Source organism: Balaenoptera musculus, chromosome 4, assembly GCF_009873245.2.
Source record: "Balaenoptera musculus isolate JJ_BM4_2016_0621 chromosome 4, mBalMus1.pri.v3, whole genome shotgun sequence".
NCBI classification, from domain to species: Eukaryota; Metazoa; Chordata; class Mammalia; order Artiodactyla; family Balaenopteridae; genus Balaenoptera; species Balaenoptera musculus.
In genome coordinates, this window is record NC_045788.1 from 70,655,075 (window position 1) to 70,670,411 (window position 15,337).

At 52.1% G+C, this 15,337-nt stretch overlaps 1 protein-coding gene across 2 annotated transcripts; it reads right to left on the bottom strand.

Moving 5' to 3' along the window:
* Window positions 1-859: 859 nt before the first annotated feature.
* On the bottom strand, window positions 860-14,280 carry LRRC15 (leucine rich repeat containing 15). Of its 2 annotated transcripts, none has more exons than XM_036851921.1 (2): window positions 14,206-14,280; window positions 860-6,451 (listed from the first exon to the last, which is right to left on the bottom strand). In XM_036851921.1, exon 2 carries the CDS (start codon window positions 6,444-6,446, stop codon window positions 4,719-4,721), a length of 1,728 nt encoding a protein of 575 aa, XP_036707816.1. In that variant the 5' UTR covers window positions 6,447-6,451; window positions 14,206-14,280; the 3' UTR covers window positions 860-4,718. The 2 variants fall into 2 exon arrangements, with proteins under 2 accessions (XP_036707816.1, XP_036707817.1); XM_036851922.1 differs by lacking the exon at window positions 14,206-14,280 and adding an exon at window positions 10,260-10,317.
* Window positions 14,281-15,337: the final 1,057 nt, after the last annotated feature.

Consider the following 15,337-nt stretch of genomic DNA (forward strand, 5'->3'; position numbering starts at 1 on the left):
GTTTCCAGTAAGTTGCTCTGGGCTGAGGACTGGGATCAGGGCTGCACACCCACATCCCCTCCAGTGCAAGGCCAGACTGACCGCAGCTGGACAGCCGGCCACGCGCACCAGTGGGCTCTCAGTGCCAGGAGAAATTCTAAGACGGTTGTGGGTTTGCTGTCCTTTTGTGTTTGTTTCTTTATTTAATGCTTATTTAAGTTTGTAAACCCTTTCTGAGTTAAGAGGAGGAAATGATATAGGGAGGTGAATTTTGGCCCAATATGGAGAGAGAAGCTTTAACCACTGGGATTATCCAAGGATGAAAGCAGTTGCTTGAGGAGGGAGTGAACAGCCCTGAAGGTGTTCATCCAGGGGCTTCAGAACAAAGTGAAGAGTGTGTGTGTGTGTGTGTGTGTGTGTGTGTGTGTGTGTGTGTGTGTGTGTGTGTGTGTGTGCGCCTGCAGGCACTTTAATGAATGCTGAGTGAACTTCACTGCCTTTCTGAGACATAGAAGAAACTCCAGCCTGGGAGTCTGGAAGCCTGGTTGTCTTGCAAGCTCAGCCACTAGTTCACTAGGTGACTAGGGGAAATAAGATTGGGACATTTCCTGTCCCAATCTTACTTTCTTCATCTATAAAATGGGTTGAACCTATTCTTAAGGCCCCTTCTGGTCACAGTGACCTATAGACATCATTTTGGTCCCCGCTCACTTTCCAAAGACCTTTCCCAGCCTGGAATTGGTCTCTGTGGGGGGCTGTCCAGGTCAGCCTTGCATTCGTGTGACAAGCGTAGAATCAACAGTGAGATCCCCCAGCCAAGGCGCCCACAGTATCACACGTGTCTTGTGTATACCATTTATTGCTGATTCTGCACACCAAATCTGTTACAAGCAGCATCCAGCAAAGACAGACCCCCAACCTTGCCCACCAGGGCTCACACTCTATAAAACCTCGGGGGCCTAGAAAGCTCTAAATGCATCACCAAGCACCTGGGACTATTTGCAATGATTCTTTAAGCCAGGCAAAACTGATCTACTTTTGAAGGCAGCACGAAGGCAACAGGTTTGTGAGAACAATCTCTCCTTAGGTCAAGGAGAGAGCTCAGACTGGGAGGAGTTTGGCCTGGAGGAGTGTCTGCCCCATGCCTCTCTGAACCACAGCGAAGACCTGCTCCCCAAGACCACCACCACCGGCTCCCCAGCAGCCCCGATTCAGTTCCGACTGTGGGATCTGTAGGCTGAATTCTTTGAGTGATTCATAGCTAAAGGCCGGGCTACCTCCAGTGTCTCTTTAGCAACTCTAGTTATCTAGCTGTCTCTAGCTGTCTGCTCCCCACAAGCTTCCTGAGTTTGGAAATGATTCCCATCACTGCACTACACAGACATCTGTGACAATTGTATTGTTGCCCAGGAAGAGTTCTGAGAAGGGTGTTGTGCTTTTAAATTCTAACGAGGAGGAACAATATACACTCAGCCCAACAGTTCCCTTGAGAGAAGCCAGTTTTTCTTTAATGGGTGGAGGAGTTTAATTTTTTCCTGTATTCACAAAGCTTTGGATCCACACAGTAGCAGGTGAGGTTCCAATGGCTAAGACTGCGGAGCAACAGGACAGTGACCCCCGTTTTCTTTGGTTTAACGATGAAAGCCCAGGACAGGCCATGAGGTCTTGTACAAAGCTTAAAGAGAGAAGGTAAACCCACAGCCTATTGAATAATGTTGCGGAACACAAGTGGTTTTAGACCCTCTCACATGTACTACTCATGCGCAGGGGTGCTGTGAGGGTTAAAAAGAAAATGGCTCTTAAGTGCTTTGAAGGGTATCCATGCACAGTAAGCATTTTTGAAAAACAGTGGTTCTAGCGGGCTTTTATTATCTTTCCTCCAACATTGACCCTCCACTCCAAATGGAGTACTGGCAAGGGGAACTAGAAGCCAGTGAGCAAAGGGAGAAAGTGAACTCAACTTTTGGGGGACCAAGCAGCTCACTCCAGCCCCAAGAAGTGAGCAAATGCATCATCCTGTTGGAAAGGAAACTCCACCCACATTTTCTGGCAGCTCCCTGACCAGACAACGTGGTTCAGAAAGACCAAAACGCCTGCCAAGGAAGAGGAGGCCCAATGGCTCTTCCAGTCCACTCTGGTGGGAGAAAGGAACAGGCAAGCTCAGAAGGTCAGGTAAAGGGTCCACCACCCCCACCCAGGGTGCTCCTCTGGGGAGTCATCTGAGGACAGCTGCCCTCAGGCCAGCCTTTGGCCTGGAGACACGTGTGATATCCTGGGCCAGTGAGGAAGATATTCCAAGGTCATGGCCAATGCCATCAATACCCAGGGGTTCTGGGTTCAGCTTGGCAGTACACACTGGATGAAAAGGACTCCTTCCTCGCCTCTCTGCCATCTCTGGCCCACTTGTACCCTTGCACAAGGAGACATTGGAGCCTACTTACAAGGAGCATCTTGAGGAATGCAGTGCCAAACCATGCTTCCTGTCTGGAGGAGAACAAGCCAAGCTGCCCCTTTGGGCCCCAGGATCAATATGGCAGGCCACCATCAGTGGAATGATGCCCATGACCCAAGTTCTGGACTCACGTCCTTTTGGACCCTGGCAAGCCTTGATACATGTCCGCCAGGTGCTATAAATAATTTGAAAACATTTTGGAGACCCAAATTTACCTTGGGGATACTATGTCTTTTGCCTTAACAGGCCCCATCTCTCCCAGATTCCCTGTGACAGAGAGTGAAAAGCTACAAAATGCACAAGTTCTTACACACTTGTTTTGTTGGGACCTTTCAGCATCATGCTGTTAAGGCCCAAGGGGATTTCTTATTTGTCTCGTGGGGCAGAGGGAACTAGTAAAGGCCAGTCAGGATTGATCGCAGATTCCCAAATCCCTGTAGTGTTGGATGCAGCTCTTTCCTGGGCAGACACAGACACCTGAAATTCTCCATTTCACTGTTTCTACTTCTAAACTGGTATACCAGTTGTCCAGAGAAAGACATGCATTGTCCTGAGTGTACTTTCTTTACCAGTGTGAATATATATGTAGCAGGAAGGATGGCGAGGGCAGGTATTCATGTGACTGCAACTCTGGACCAAACAACTCAACTCTTATAACCAGACCACAGGCAGGGAGAGGCTCCACAGAGGGCCCTGACCCAGTGTGACCTATCTGTGTACCCATGTTGCCTGTTGTGGATGAGAATGCTGAGGTTCAGTGTCTAGCTGACCGTAATGTTGATGGAGAATTTTACCACAACCAGAGGGATTGCTGGGTTCCATTACACTTGGCTGTCCAATTAAAGGATCTCATCTCTGAGCTATTTCACTTTCCCAAATGGAGAGTGAAAATTAAAAACAGATATAGGCATATCATGCCCATAAAAGGCCCAGGCAGAAGAGCCTCCAATGAGCAACAGACAGCTTGTTGGCAGGGTAGAGTGTGTGGTTGCATGGGCTTCTCTAGTTGAGATGCCTCTGACCTGGCCAAGCCTGGTGCTTCAAGGTCTGGGATTTAATACAATTTCCCATCCAGGCCAGAGTGTACCTACATCTTCTCCTCCAACCCTGGCAGCTGGGCCTTTGCAAGGGCTGGCTGCAGGTGGAGGACAGTGAGGGGCTCATCCTGACCCATGGGGAGCCAGTTCCCAGGTAAGTTCATGCCACCTCCACAAGCCCCAGTCTTCTCCAGTAAAAGCTCAGGATGGAGGATCCTGGCGATGTCTCGTTTCTTGATTTGGGTGCTGATTACACAGGTGTGTAAAGTTTGTGAAAATCCATCAAACTATACACTATCATGCTCCTGCTTTTCTGTATGCATATTACACTTCCATAAAAAGTTAAAAGAGAAAAATCCTGGGGGTGAACACAAGGACCCCCAGGCACCAAGTTGCTTTCTCCATCCAGTACCAATAAGCTGATTTTCAAGTTTTTTTGAGGGGTGAGAAATTCTACATGATTTTATTCCTTAAAGGACTAAAATTTTCAAAGCAAAGTTTGCAGTTCAGAAATATCATTCTCTAAGCGGCTAAACTTGTTGCAGCGGTGCCTTTCTTCCTTTTCCAGATAAAAATCACAAGAGATGCTGATGATAGTCCGGCCTCCAGGACCTGAGCAGCCTCATTTTTCGCTTCTCTCTTTCATAGCATCCTGAAAGCCAGGGCACTTGGCAGTTCTTAAGAGATAGCTAAACGGTTTGAAGCCTTCTTCGAGGAGAGAAGTCACCTTGCCTTCAGGAGTAGGAAGTGAAGGGAGACCTTTCATTGAGGGGACAGGGTAGAGCCATGTCACAAACAAGAGGAGCAAAGAAGGGGAATCAACTTACATAATACTTGGGAGCGGGGCTGTCCCGGTGGAGAATTATTCCCACAAAGTGGCAGGTGTGTAATAATTGCATCTATAGAGGTTGGCAGGGGTGCAGACACAGGGAAGGTGGTTTTTGGAGGAGCGCTGGTGAGGTTTTAGAGGAGGGGCTTTCTTGAGAGAAGCCCAGGGATGTGAATTGGGAACACCGCAGGGTTTTTGCCACAGTGGGTTAGGTCTCCCTGTTGGTAAGAAGGCTCTGCAAGAACCTCTTCTACAGGAGAACCAGGCAGGTCAGGAAAAGGTGGGGGCACCTTTCTCTCGGGGACCGGAGAGAGGGGGAGCAGGGGATGGCTCTGTGGACCCAGGGGTGGAGGCAGAACAATGAAATCCCGGATCCTCTGGGGTCCCACCGTTCCCCAGCCCTGGCTCCAGCCTGCCTCTCTTAACACTCATTGGGTGCCTTCATTTGCATCAGGACTGCATGGCTCCTCTTCTTGCAGCAGCAGCAGCAGATGCAGGCAGCCAGGGAGCAGGCCAGGGCAATGATGCCGATCACAATGGCAGCAATGGCCAACCCGCTCTGGGTAGGGGTTGTGGCCCGTGTCTCACGGTTATCAGTGGTCCCGATGGTGGTCAGACTGGTGTAGTCCTGCGTAGTGCTGGTGAATTCAGTGGTGGAGGAGATGCAGGTGGTGTCAGAGTAGCTGGGTGTCTTTGGTTGGGTGGGCACCACTGGACCCTGGACACTGGAGACAACAACATTGACGTCGATGATGATGAGGGACTGGCCTCGGACACTGGCTGGGCTGAAACACACCGGGAGCGTGTCTGTCCCCAGCCTGGCCTTGTTGAGTAGGAGCCAATTGTGGAGCGGAAGGATGTCTGAGTCACACCTCCAGGGGTTGTCATAGAGCCGCAGCTCACACAGCTTCCCCAGGTGATCGAAGACGCCCAAGGGCAGGTTCTCCAGCTGGTTGTTCTGCAGCTGGATGGTCATGAGGGCATTGGCGTTGGCGAAGATATTGCCTGGCAGCTGTCTGAGGCGGTTGTTCTGCAGGGAGATGTTCTGCAGATTGGCCAACATGCGGAAGACACTCCCGTCCAGCTCCTGCAGCACATTGGTGTGGAGGGACAGCTCCCGCATCTCCACCAGCCCATTGAAGGCATCCGGAGAGATGTAGCTGATCTGGTTGTGGCTGAGGCCCAGGACCTGCAACTGGCGGAGGCTGCTGAAGACATTGTCCGGGAGGGAGGTGATGTGGTTGTCATAGAGCCAAAGCTCACGCAGGTTGTGCATGGGTCCAAAGATGCCCGGAGAGAGCTCCTTCAGGGAATTCCCGAACAGCGTGAGCCGGTTGAGCTGGGGCAGCTGCATGAAGATGCCGGAGGGCAGCTGGGAGATGTGGTTGTTGGACAGATAGAGCTTCTGGAGGTTACGGTTGTTGTGGAAGAGGCCAGGAGACAGCATACTAATCTGGTTCTGCTGCAGGGCCAGCTCCTGGAGGTTGCCAAGCCCGTCAAAACAGCCCATGGGGAGGTCTGAAATCCTGTTCTCGTACAGCCGGAGGACCTGGAGGTTGTTCAGGTGCTGGAAGACCCTGGGTGAGAGGTGGGTGAGGCTATTCTTGCCCAGATTGAGCTTGATGAGGCCCACCAGGTGGTCGAAGACTCCGTCGGGGATAAATTCCAGGTGGTTGCCATGCAGCTGCAGTTCCTTGAGGTTGCTGAAGTGGGTGAAGTGAGTCGGCTGGATCTGCACCAGCTGGTTGCTGGACAAGAGGAGCGACTCTAGGTTGTCCAGGCCCTGGAAGAGGCTGACGGGCAGGACCTGAAGCTTGTTGTTGGCGAGGCTGAGGTAGCGCAGCGAGCCCAGATTACGGAAGGCACTGGGCGCGATGTGGGACAGCTCATTCTTCTCAATCCGCAGGGCGATCAGGGCCGAGATGTTGAGGAACGGGGATTCGTTGAGCTCGGTGATGTGCGTGTTGAGGATCTGCAGGCTCATGGCGTTCCAGGGCAGCGGGGTGGGTACCACCATGATGCGCGCCCCCGTGCACTCCACCTGGGAGGCCCTGGAGCAGGTGCACTCTCTAGGGCAGCCATGGTAGGCCCAGCCCACGGCCCAGGCTTGGCAGCCTACCAGCAAAAGGAGATAATGTCTCAGCGGCATGGCCTCTGCAAGGAGAGAAAGGGCACGAGTCAGGACCGCCTCACTGACGCTTCAGCTGTTTTTAAGCCAACGTCAACCTTGGGTGCCAAACACTGGCTTGCCTTTGAACCCCATCGCCACATACCCATCTCATGCTACCTGTGGTCTGGTCTGCAGCCTCTTCATTTTCCCCCAGGCCTTCCTATTTCCATGCCTTTGCCCAAGCAATTCGCCCCACTTGGAGGGCTCTTCATCCTCATCCAAATCTTCCCCACACTTCTAAGTCTAGCTCACAGCCAGTCACCCCTAGGAAGCTTTCCAGGATTCCATGAGTCAGCTTTAGTTACCCTCCCGTGCAGGTGATTTTCCCAACTTCCATTATGGCCTAAGCCACAGCAGCCACACATGGCATTCACTGTGTCCCCGTCTGTCTCCTTCACTAGTCAACAGCCTTTGCAAGGGCAGGGATGTTCGTGTCCCGTCCCTGTGAGTTCCTTAAGTCAGGAGCAGTATCTTATCCATCTCTGTGCCTCTCAGAGCACCTGGACTTGCTAGTTGAACGTGGCTTCCTCAGGAGGAAAAGATAGGAAACGAGAGCAAATAAACAGGGCCTGAACCTGGGGGAAGATGCGGAGGCCACAGACATGAACGCCTGCGGGGAGGAGCAGCAGAAGCTAGCAGAGCAGGGCCACACTGCGACCTGGTGGAAAGGACGGCAGGGAAGCTCAGCCTTCCCTCTCCCCGGGCCCCGCCACACACCGACCAGCACCGCCCCATCGCCACCACCACCAACCTGCCCCTGTGTTAACCCTTTCACAGGGGCTTCATCTAGGTTTAATCCAAACCACCTTCCCAATAAAAGGAAACTATCCACACCACTTCCTGTCTCTCTGGAAGGGGCTGCTGTGGGTCGGCCGAACGTCTGGGGTCTGCCTTCTGGGTACCAGTCCCAGTTTCCAAAAGAAACATTGGGTGGCCTTGAGTAAGTCCCAGAAAACTTAGGATGTACTTTGAGCTGAAAGTTGGTAGGCCCAGACGCTCCCGCAGACATGGTGCTGATCTGGGAATGGAGTCAAATTCATGGAAGGTTTGGTGTTTGAGATCAGGTCCATACAAATAGAAAGTGGAGATGGGGGGCATGGGGACTGGGCCCTACGTGAATATTTAAGGACCACAAATCAGCTGTTTGACTCGAATGAAGCTTGAGGCCTCCAGGCTCAGCTTCCTCATCTGTTAAGTGAGAGTGATAACATCTGCCCCCTCCTGAGGCCGTTGTGAGGAGCAAACTGAAGAAAGGCTGTGAGGGTGTTCTGTGCAAACGTGTGAGCAAGTGCCAAGCTCCCCTACGACATGGCCCTTGTAGACTCTTGGAGGCAGGAAGGCCTCAAGGTGCTTTTAATCTGGGCATTCTTAGTCAAGGGACTATGGATTTCTGTGTATGTGTAGAACATCTGTAACTTCCATCCGAGATTCAAAGGGGTCTCTAACTCCCCAAGGGTTAAGAACTGCTGTTCATGCATGCCCATCATTTTGGGGGAATGCAGGAAGCAGGGAAGCTGAGGCTCAGAGCTTAAAGCCAGCATCTCCAGATTCCTGGATGAGAACTGTGAGTGTTACTGCAGTGTCTGTCCTTTTAATGAGCAGAAGTCCTGAGTCAGAAGAAGGAATTTCAAATGATGGCCTATAAGGCATAAACTGGCTGGGTGGAGAAGGTATTTCTCTGGCCTTTCTTTGTTCCCCTGAACTCATGGAGTCCTGAGTCTGGCCCATAACTCAGAATAATCCAGGCTTCCCAACCTGGCCTCAACTCAATGCACCCCTCCCCTGCCCCCAACAAGCTTACTCTGAGGACAGAACCCAAGTTCAACCCCCACCCACCCAGGCCTTGATTGTTGCCCTAGTTACAGCCCATCCAAGCCCTGACCTGCTGTACCTTCCATCAAAGACTCAAATAAGTATGTAGAACTGTGGAGAAATGAAAGAAAAATAACAACTTGACAATGGAGTCTAGATTCAAAGGAAGGGGGCCAGATTAAGCTATGGACGCATCTGAAAGAATGAACTTGTATAGATAAATGTTGGATCCAGAACTTGAGAGCAGAAAATGAACAGCTTAGAAAGGAGGCACTGAAAAAGTGACTTAACATCCACCCTTAGATGTTAGGGCTTTTTATTGATGGTAGCAGAGAAAGAAGACTGCTCACAAAAGCTAATGTGATCTTAGACTGCATTAATAGAAGTATTAAGTATGGAACAAAGGAGGTGATAGTATTGCTCTACACTGCCCTCATCAGTCCACATCTATAATGCTGTTCTCAGTTTCACCCTGAACTGCAAGAAGGCCAAAGACAAACTGGTCTATTGAAGGCCTTCTAGAGAAGAGTAAGAGGATGGTGAGGGGATGCAGAAACCAGACCATCTGAGCATCATTGAAGGAACTGTGGATGAATAGCGGAACGAAGAGAAGATGTGATAAGCCTGCAAGCACTTTCTTAGTGTACGTGAAGGGCTGCCCTGGGATAAAGAAAACAGCCTTAGTGTGGCTCTCGAGGTCGAAACTAGTACACAGAAGCTATGGGGTCATGCATTTTAGTTCATCACCAAAGACAGCTTGTCTGAATCAGAATGGACAACCTCATAAGGCAGTAAGCTCCCCATCCCTGAAAGTGTTCAAGCAGAAACTAAGCAGAAACATGGTAAGGAAGCTGGAGAGAAGATTCTACACCTGGTAGAGTATTGGACTAGATGACAGCTGTCCATCACCAAGACTATAGGATTCTAAGGCTGAGTCCCAGGGCAAGGATATGAGATCCATCAACCAGGACAATTGTGCCTGTGCTCCCAGGGGGTCCATGCAGACAGTTGTGGGTGTTTGCCCATCCCCTTGATATATGTGTGAGAGAGATCTACCCCCTGGACTGACTTACAAAAGGTGAAGCATCACTCCTGGTGATGAGATATCTAGCACTTAATTTCTATGTATACTCCTATGCCCAGGATGCTTTAAAACGGTGTTGTAGCCCAAGTATTAGGGACTAAATTAAAGTGCCCATAACCTGGAAAGCCCAGGGCCGTCTCTGTCTAGTTTCCCCATCTATAAATGAGGGTGTGGGCCAACGAACCCTCTGAAGACCCGTCTCAGACCTCTCTGAGTTTGCACTCCCCAGCTGGGGAGGCGGCATCAAGCCAGCCCCAGGAAGGGCCCACGGCCAGGGGTGGTGCCTCATGGCTTGGGAAGAGGAGGAAAAAGATAACTCCCTTATGGGAACAGAGCCACTGTTGTTTAAAACGTACCACACTCAGCTTAACGAATATTGCAAGAATTTGCAGATTTTTCCTTTTATGAATCCTCGTGTCTGCAGAGCCCACTCCAGCACCACATGCACTGCTTTCCTACTTTCCAGCACTTGTTACCGCCACGGCTGGCACTGACTGCTCCAAAGGACCTCCAGGGAGCCTACCCCAAACCCAGCTGCAGAGCCCTCAGGGGAGGGCGGGGCCGCAGAAGCAGGGTGGACAACCAGCCGGGCCCTTGGATTTCCAGCAAGTGTGGCCGGCGTCCACGGCAGCCTGAGGCCCTCAGGAGCCCAGCACGCAGTGGACTAATAATCCACGCTGCCCTGTGCCGCTTGGCAGCCATGACAAACACCAGTTAAAGACCCACAAAGCTGCCCTAATTACACCCTCCTCCTCCAGGCAGCCAAACGCATCCTTAGTCACTGCAGTGACTTGGTCCAGCCCCTGTCCTGGGAGAGGGGGCAGCGTCGCGTCTGTCGCTGGCCCAGGGAATTCACTGAGCCCGCAGACACACGGAAGGACAGACAGACAGCTCACCTGGGCACTCTGACGTGGTCCCTCCCCAGGAGTGGAAGCGCTTGGACCAGGCGCTCTGGCTCCGGTCTCTCTAGCAAAAACAGCCTCTATGACTCATGGGCAAACACATAATTAGCCCCGAAGCCCTGAGCTTTGTTGGTTGGTGGGTTGGGACTTTTGGGTTTAATACCATCATCACATTCCCGAAACACGAGGTTCCCTGGGAGGAGACGCCTTCTTATTTCAATGCCATGGAGCAAAGCTTTTGGAAAGAACCTCGGAGACGGATGTGCTACTCTGTCTTAACTCTAAGTTGGAGTGGAGTTTAGGTAAATTCTCCAGACCTCAGTTTGCCCTACTGTAAAGACTCCCAGGGGCCCTTGGCAGCTCTGATATCTTACCAGAGACAGAGAGGAGATTTGGCCTGAAGCCCCACCATTCCCACCATCCCCTATAGGTCACGTGGAACCACCAGCAGTGCCACCTTCACATGGAGGCTTGAGGACATTGTATCCATCTTTTCAGGCCCTTACTTGCTTTGAACCTTGCTTCAAAAGTTTTCCAGGCAGGGCAATCCCACTTGTTAACTGGCGCATCTTCACATGGCCAAGAGCCATTTCATGGATCAGGGAGCTGAGAGGGGGGCCTTAGGGAGGCCCCCTCCCAGCGCACCTGGGGAAACTGAGGCCCAGACAGGAAATCTCCCTCCCTGACCTGTGCCCTCCCCGCACAGAGGTCTCCCAAAACATGGCCTCATCAGCGTTGAGACGTTGCCCCGTCCACCGAGGGAGATGCCAGGCATGGGGCTGTGTTGTCTCCTCTGTACACAGCCGGCGTCAGCCTCAATCAAGCCGCTCCCCTCTGCGCGGTCCAGTGGGTCTGAAGCCACTGTCTGAATGAGAGGCTCACTGTATCCTGACCTCCCCGTCTCGCTTGAAGGGGGTAACCACTGTGTTCCCCAGATCAGTACATAAATGTCGCCTGGAAGTGCCTGGGAAACTCGCTTAATAGAACTGAACTCACAGCACTGCAGTGATGAGGATTATACGAGTTAATGCATGTAAAGCACTTAGGCTTGTTCTTGGCCCAAAATGAGCACCCGATAAATGTTACTTACAATTATTGTTCATCTTGTTGAGTAAAATCAGAATCTCTGGAGGCTCCACCCACAGAGCTCCTGATCCCTAGGTCTGGGGGGTAGGGGGAACGGCCCAGGACCCTGCACATTTAACAAACTCCCCAAGTGACTCTGATGCAGGGTCCCACAGCCCACAGTCGGAAGCACCACTTGAGGCCTAGACCAGCTGGGACCCCATGCTCCTGACCTATGTCATTTACTGCCAAGACAGAGAGACTGAACCCTGGACTGGGGAGGCTGAAGGTCGGGCCATAGACAGGGTCCAGCCCCCTCTGTCGATATTTCCTTCAGTGGCCCTTTCTTCGTCCCTGTCAGAAATCTGGAGTCTGTGCTAAGTTGAACTCAGCAGTAGAGGCTGCTCCCAGAAGCAGAACTTAGAGCCCAGGGCATCAGAGATGCCAAGGCCTTTTGAGCCCATCTGGTCAAACCATCTGGTCATTTTGTAGATGGGAAAACTAAGGGGCCCAGAGGGAGGAGGGGCCTTGCCTGGGCTCACACAGTCAGTAGAAGATTCCAGACATCCAGATCAGGGCTCTACCTAACCACAGAGCTTGGTGACCCCCCTGAACCTTACCATGAGGCTTTAGGACCTCGTCAACCACGTGTCCAGCTGTGCCTGGATGCGGGGAAGAGGTGGCTTCTCTCCCTCCATTCTAAAATGATCTCAGGCTCATCTACAATCCACCCTCCAGCTGCCCAGCATGATTAGTCAAGGTCAAGGGCCTCTCCCAACTCCCAGGCTGCATGGTTTGAGGGATGTTCTTCCGCAAGGCTGCTCTGATGCTCGTGTTTGCTCAGTTTCACCTGAGTGGCTTGGAGGAGTGGATGGAAGAACAGAAGAGGTTGTTCAACCGGAAGGGGGTGATCCCATCATCTCAACACACAGCCCGGCTCAGGGCTCCACCCCAGACACATCCTGGAGCCCCAAGGGAAGAGCAGCCACACGCTTATCCGCCGCCTGGCTCAGTCACTGACCCCATCTCTCACGGCCCATCAAGGTCAAAGTTCAGTCCATTTGTTTAGAAAAGGAAATGAGTACGAGGAAACAAGTCCTTTCCAGCCCTGGGGTTAGGGGAGGTAGGGCTTCTGGCAGAGGCCAGAGCAAGGCTGTAATTAGCTTGGCAGAAGTGGCAGGACATACTGACAAACTTGCCAACCGAGCAGGGAGACGCTTCCACTTGGGGCTTTTATTTTAAAAGCCATGGGCTACAGCCCCCTTCTCAGGGTAACACCTGGGGGGCCCAACTTAGATAAAATAGACCAGCCCCTCATCAAAGCATCTTGACAGAAGTTTCTAAATCCTGTGTCCCCAAAGCCCAGGGAGGCAGTGAAACCAGAAGCTGCAGTCAGTCTTTCACGGTCAGGATTTAGGGAGGAAAACTGCCACGTGTAGTCACAGCCCCGGGAGTGTTTGCTGGCAGGACCGAGCTGGAACAGCTTCTCTCCCAGCTCTCCTTATTTCTCCACATCTGGATCTACTTCCACTGGCAGCCCCCCCCCCCCCATTTACTGAGCAAGCCCAGGTAGTGTCCCCAGCCCTGGGAGAGCCTTCCGTGCCCTGACTTTCTGCAGGGTCTGTTCAGAAGCCTTCCCCGCACCCCGACCTCTCTCACATTCTTGTCTCATCCCTGCAGAGCCTGCCCAGCTGACTCAAGACCATAGGCAAATAGGACTGTCTGGCCCTGAATGTACCCCAGATGTTCAATCGATTCAAAGTATAAGAAGTGACAGCCATTACAGAATTTCTAAATTACAGAGCCAGTGGCACCAACACTGGTTGATATGGTGATATAAACCTAAAGGAGAAGCCAGAGCGTGACAGACAGGCATCTAGCACCTTCAGTCTGAGTGATGTGTCATCCAAGAGAGAGTCGCAGCCTGCCCTGAGGTCACACATTTGGCCCTGGAGGTAGACTGGCTCTCTCACACTTGGCACGGTGGGAAGCTCTAGAAAAGTTCTGGTTTTCCACAGGTGGTTTCTTGGCCCCGCTCCTGCCTCTACATTTGAGCAGAGAATCTGGTAAAGGTACAACAGTCACAATTTTAAATGCAAACCAGCCTCATCACAAATCCATCTCCAGCCCTGACTCTCCCTACCCAAAGCCATTAGTGGCCAAGGCAAGAGGGGAAAGCTGCCAGAATGAAGTTGCCTAAGCCACACACAAACTTAGAATCTGGAAAACCCTGAGTCCACAGCTGAATTCCAAATTGGAAATCCAAACCAGGCGCCAACACATCTGCTGAAGCCACTTTTGTAGCAACTAGAAGTCAGTCTATGAAAAGAGGATAGCTCTGTCACCTGGGATACCCCCATTGGTCCTCAACAGACCCAAATACAGGACAGGCTGCTGGTGGCCACCATAGTAAGTGCTGGGGAAGAGGACTTGGGTTCAGATAACCTGGATCTTAAAAAGAGAAACTTCTCCCAGTGGAGCTAGTATCCCAAAAGAGGTAAACTCGGTGGGTAACTGGTGTGATATTCAGTCAACTTTCAAAGTCAACTTTTTGCCGGTCTAAAACATCTTCTCAGCGTCCCAGGTCGACATCCAGGACGGGTCAGGACAAAAAGAGTAAGAGGCTGGTCAGGGATCCGCAGAGAGGGGCTGTGGCCCCAGGCACCTGGGCAGCGTGAGCTCGGCCACGTGCCCCTCCAGCGCAGGCTCCACCGGCCGCGTTCTGAGAGCATCCCCAGGCACCGCGCCAGCCCTGCCCCTTCTGGACGCTCTTCCCGGGGGAGCGGGGTCAGCAAAAAAGGAGGGGGAGGCTAGCCGGGTCCTTCCAGGCCGGTGGGAGGGAGGGAGGAGGCAGGAGGCCAGCCCTCCTACTTACCAGCAGCACAGCGCCCGCCCGGCCGCCGTCAACCAGAGGGAGCCAGAGAGGAGGACGTGGGACGGCTCACGGCTGCTGCATGAGTGCGGCTCGCCGGGCCCTCCCCGTATTTAAAGGATGCCCGGCGTGAGTCACCGCCAGGGGCAGTGTCGGCGCGGTGGTGGGGAGGGGCACGCGCGCCACTGCAGCGCCCCGACGTGCGAGGACAGAGGTGCGGCGTCACCCAAGGAGGCAAGCCTGTGCGCTCAGCGGAAGGGGTTTCCTTCTGCCAGTTTTTTGGACTTTTTTTTTTTTCTTTTTTAAGAACACATTTTCCTCTTGTCTCTTTTCCTCCAGTGTTTCTTTTGGACTCTCTCCGCTGCATTGGCCGCTGCGGTTCTAGAAAAGACATTCGTTCTTTTCCTTTTAAACTTTCAATTCGGAAGTAATTTCAAATTTACAGAACATTTGCAGGAACAATACAAGGAACCCTCTTATTTGCTTAACCCGCTTCACCTGTTGTTAAGGTTTTGGAAAAATTCCGAGGAAAGATAAAGTTACCCCCAGTGTCCCTCCTAAAAACAATGTTTTTTTTCTTTTATTTATTTAGTTTTTAAATTTTGGGGCCGTGCCACGGGGCATGTGGGATCTTAGTTCCACCACCAGGGATCGAACCTGTGCCCCCTCCAAAGGAAGCCTGGAGTCTTAACCACTGGACTGCCAGGGAAGTCCATAAAAACGATGTTTCGATTGCCTTCTGACATCATACTCTGTCCCCTCACTGCCCCCTCCCAGAAGTGGTGACACATGGCAGTGAAGGGATATATCAGAATGAGGAGCTCCCTATGCCCTGCACCTCTGCATTGGAGCTGTCGTCCTGCTGCCCCAGTAGGAAATAAGAAACCATTTCTACTCATGGTATCACCAAGAGGGCCTGGGAAGGAGAGAAAGAAGTCATAGTTGGAGGGGCAGGGAGGCTGTTAAACCCCAACTTCTCCAAGGTGGAGCCTCAACAAGGTATGAGCCACACTGGATTAAGCCACCTGCCCTCCCCTGGCTCAGTTTACCCTCTCAGCCAAGTGGGGAGACTAATGTTTACACACAGTGCCTCATGGCATGCTGAAAGCCTTAATTAATGTTTGCACTGTGCTTT

Excerpts from the sequence above, each read along its gene's own strand:
- LRRC15 (XM_036851921.1), bottom strand. The coding sequence starts at position 6,446 with ATGCCGCTGAGACATTATCTCCTTTTGCTGGTAGGCTGCCAAGCCTGG.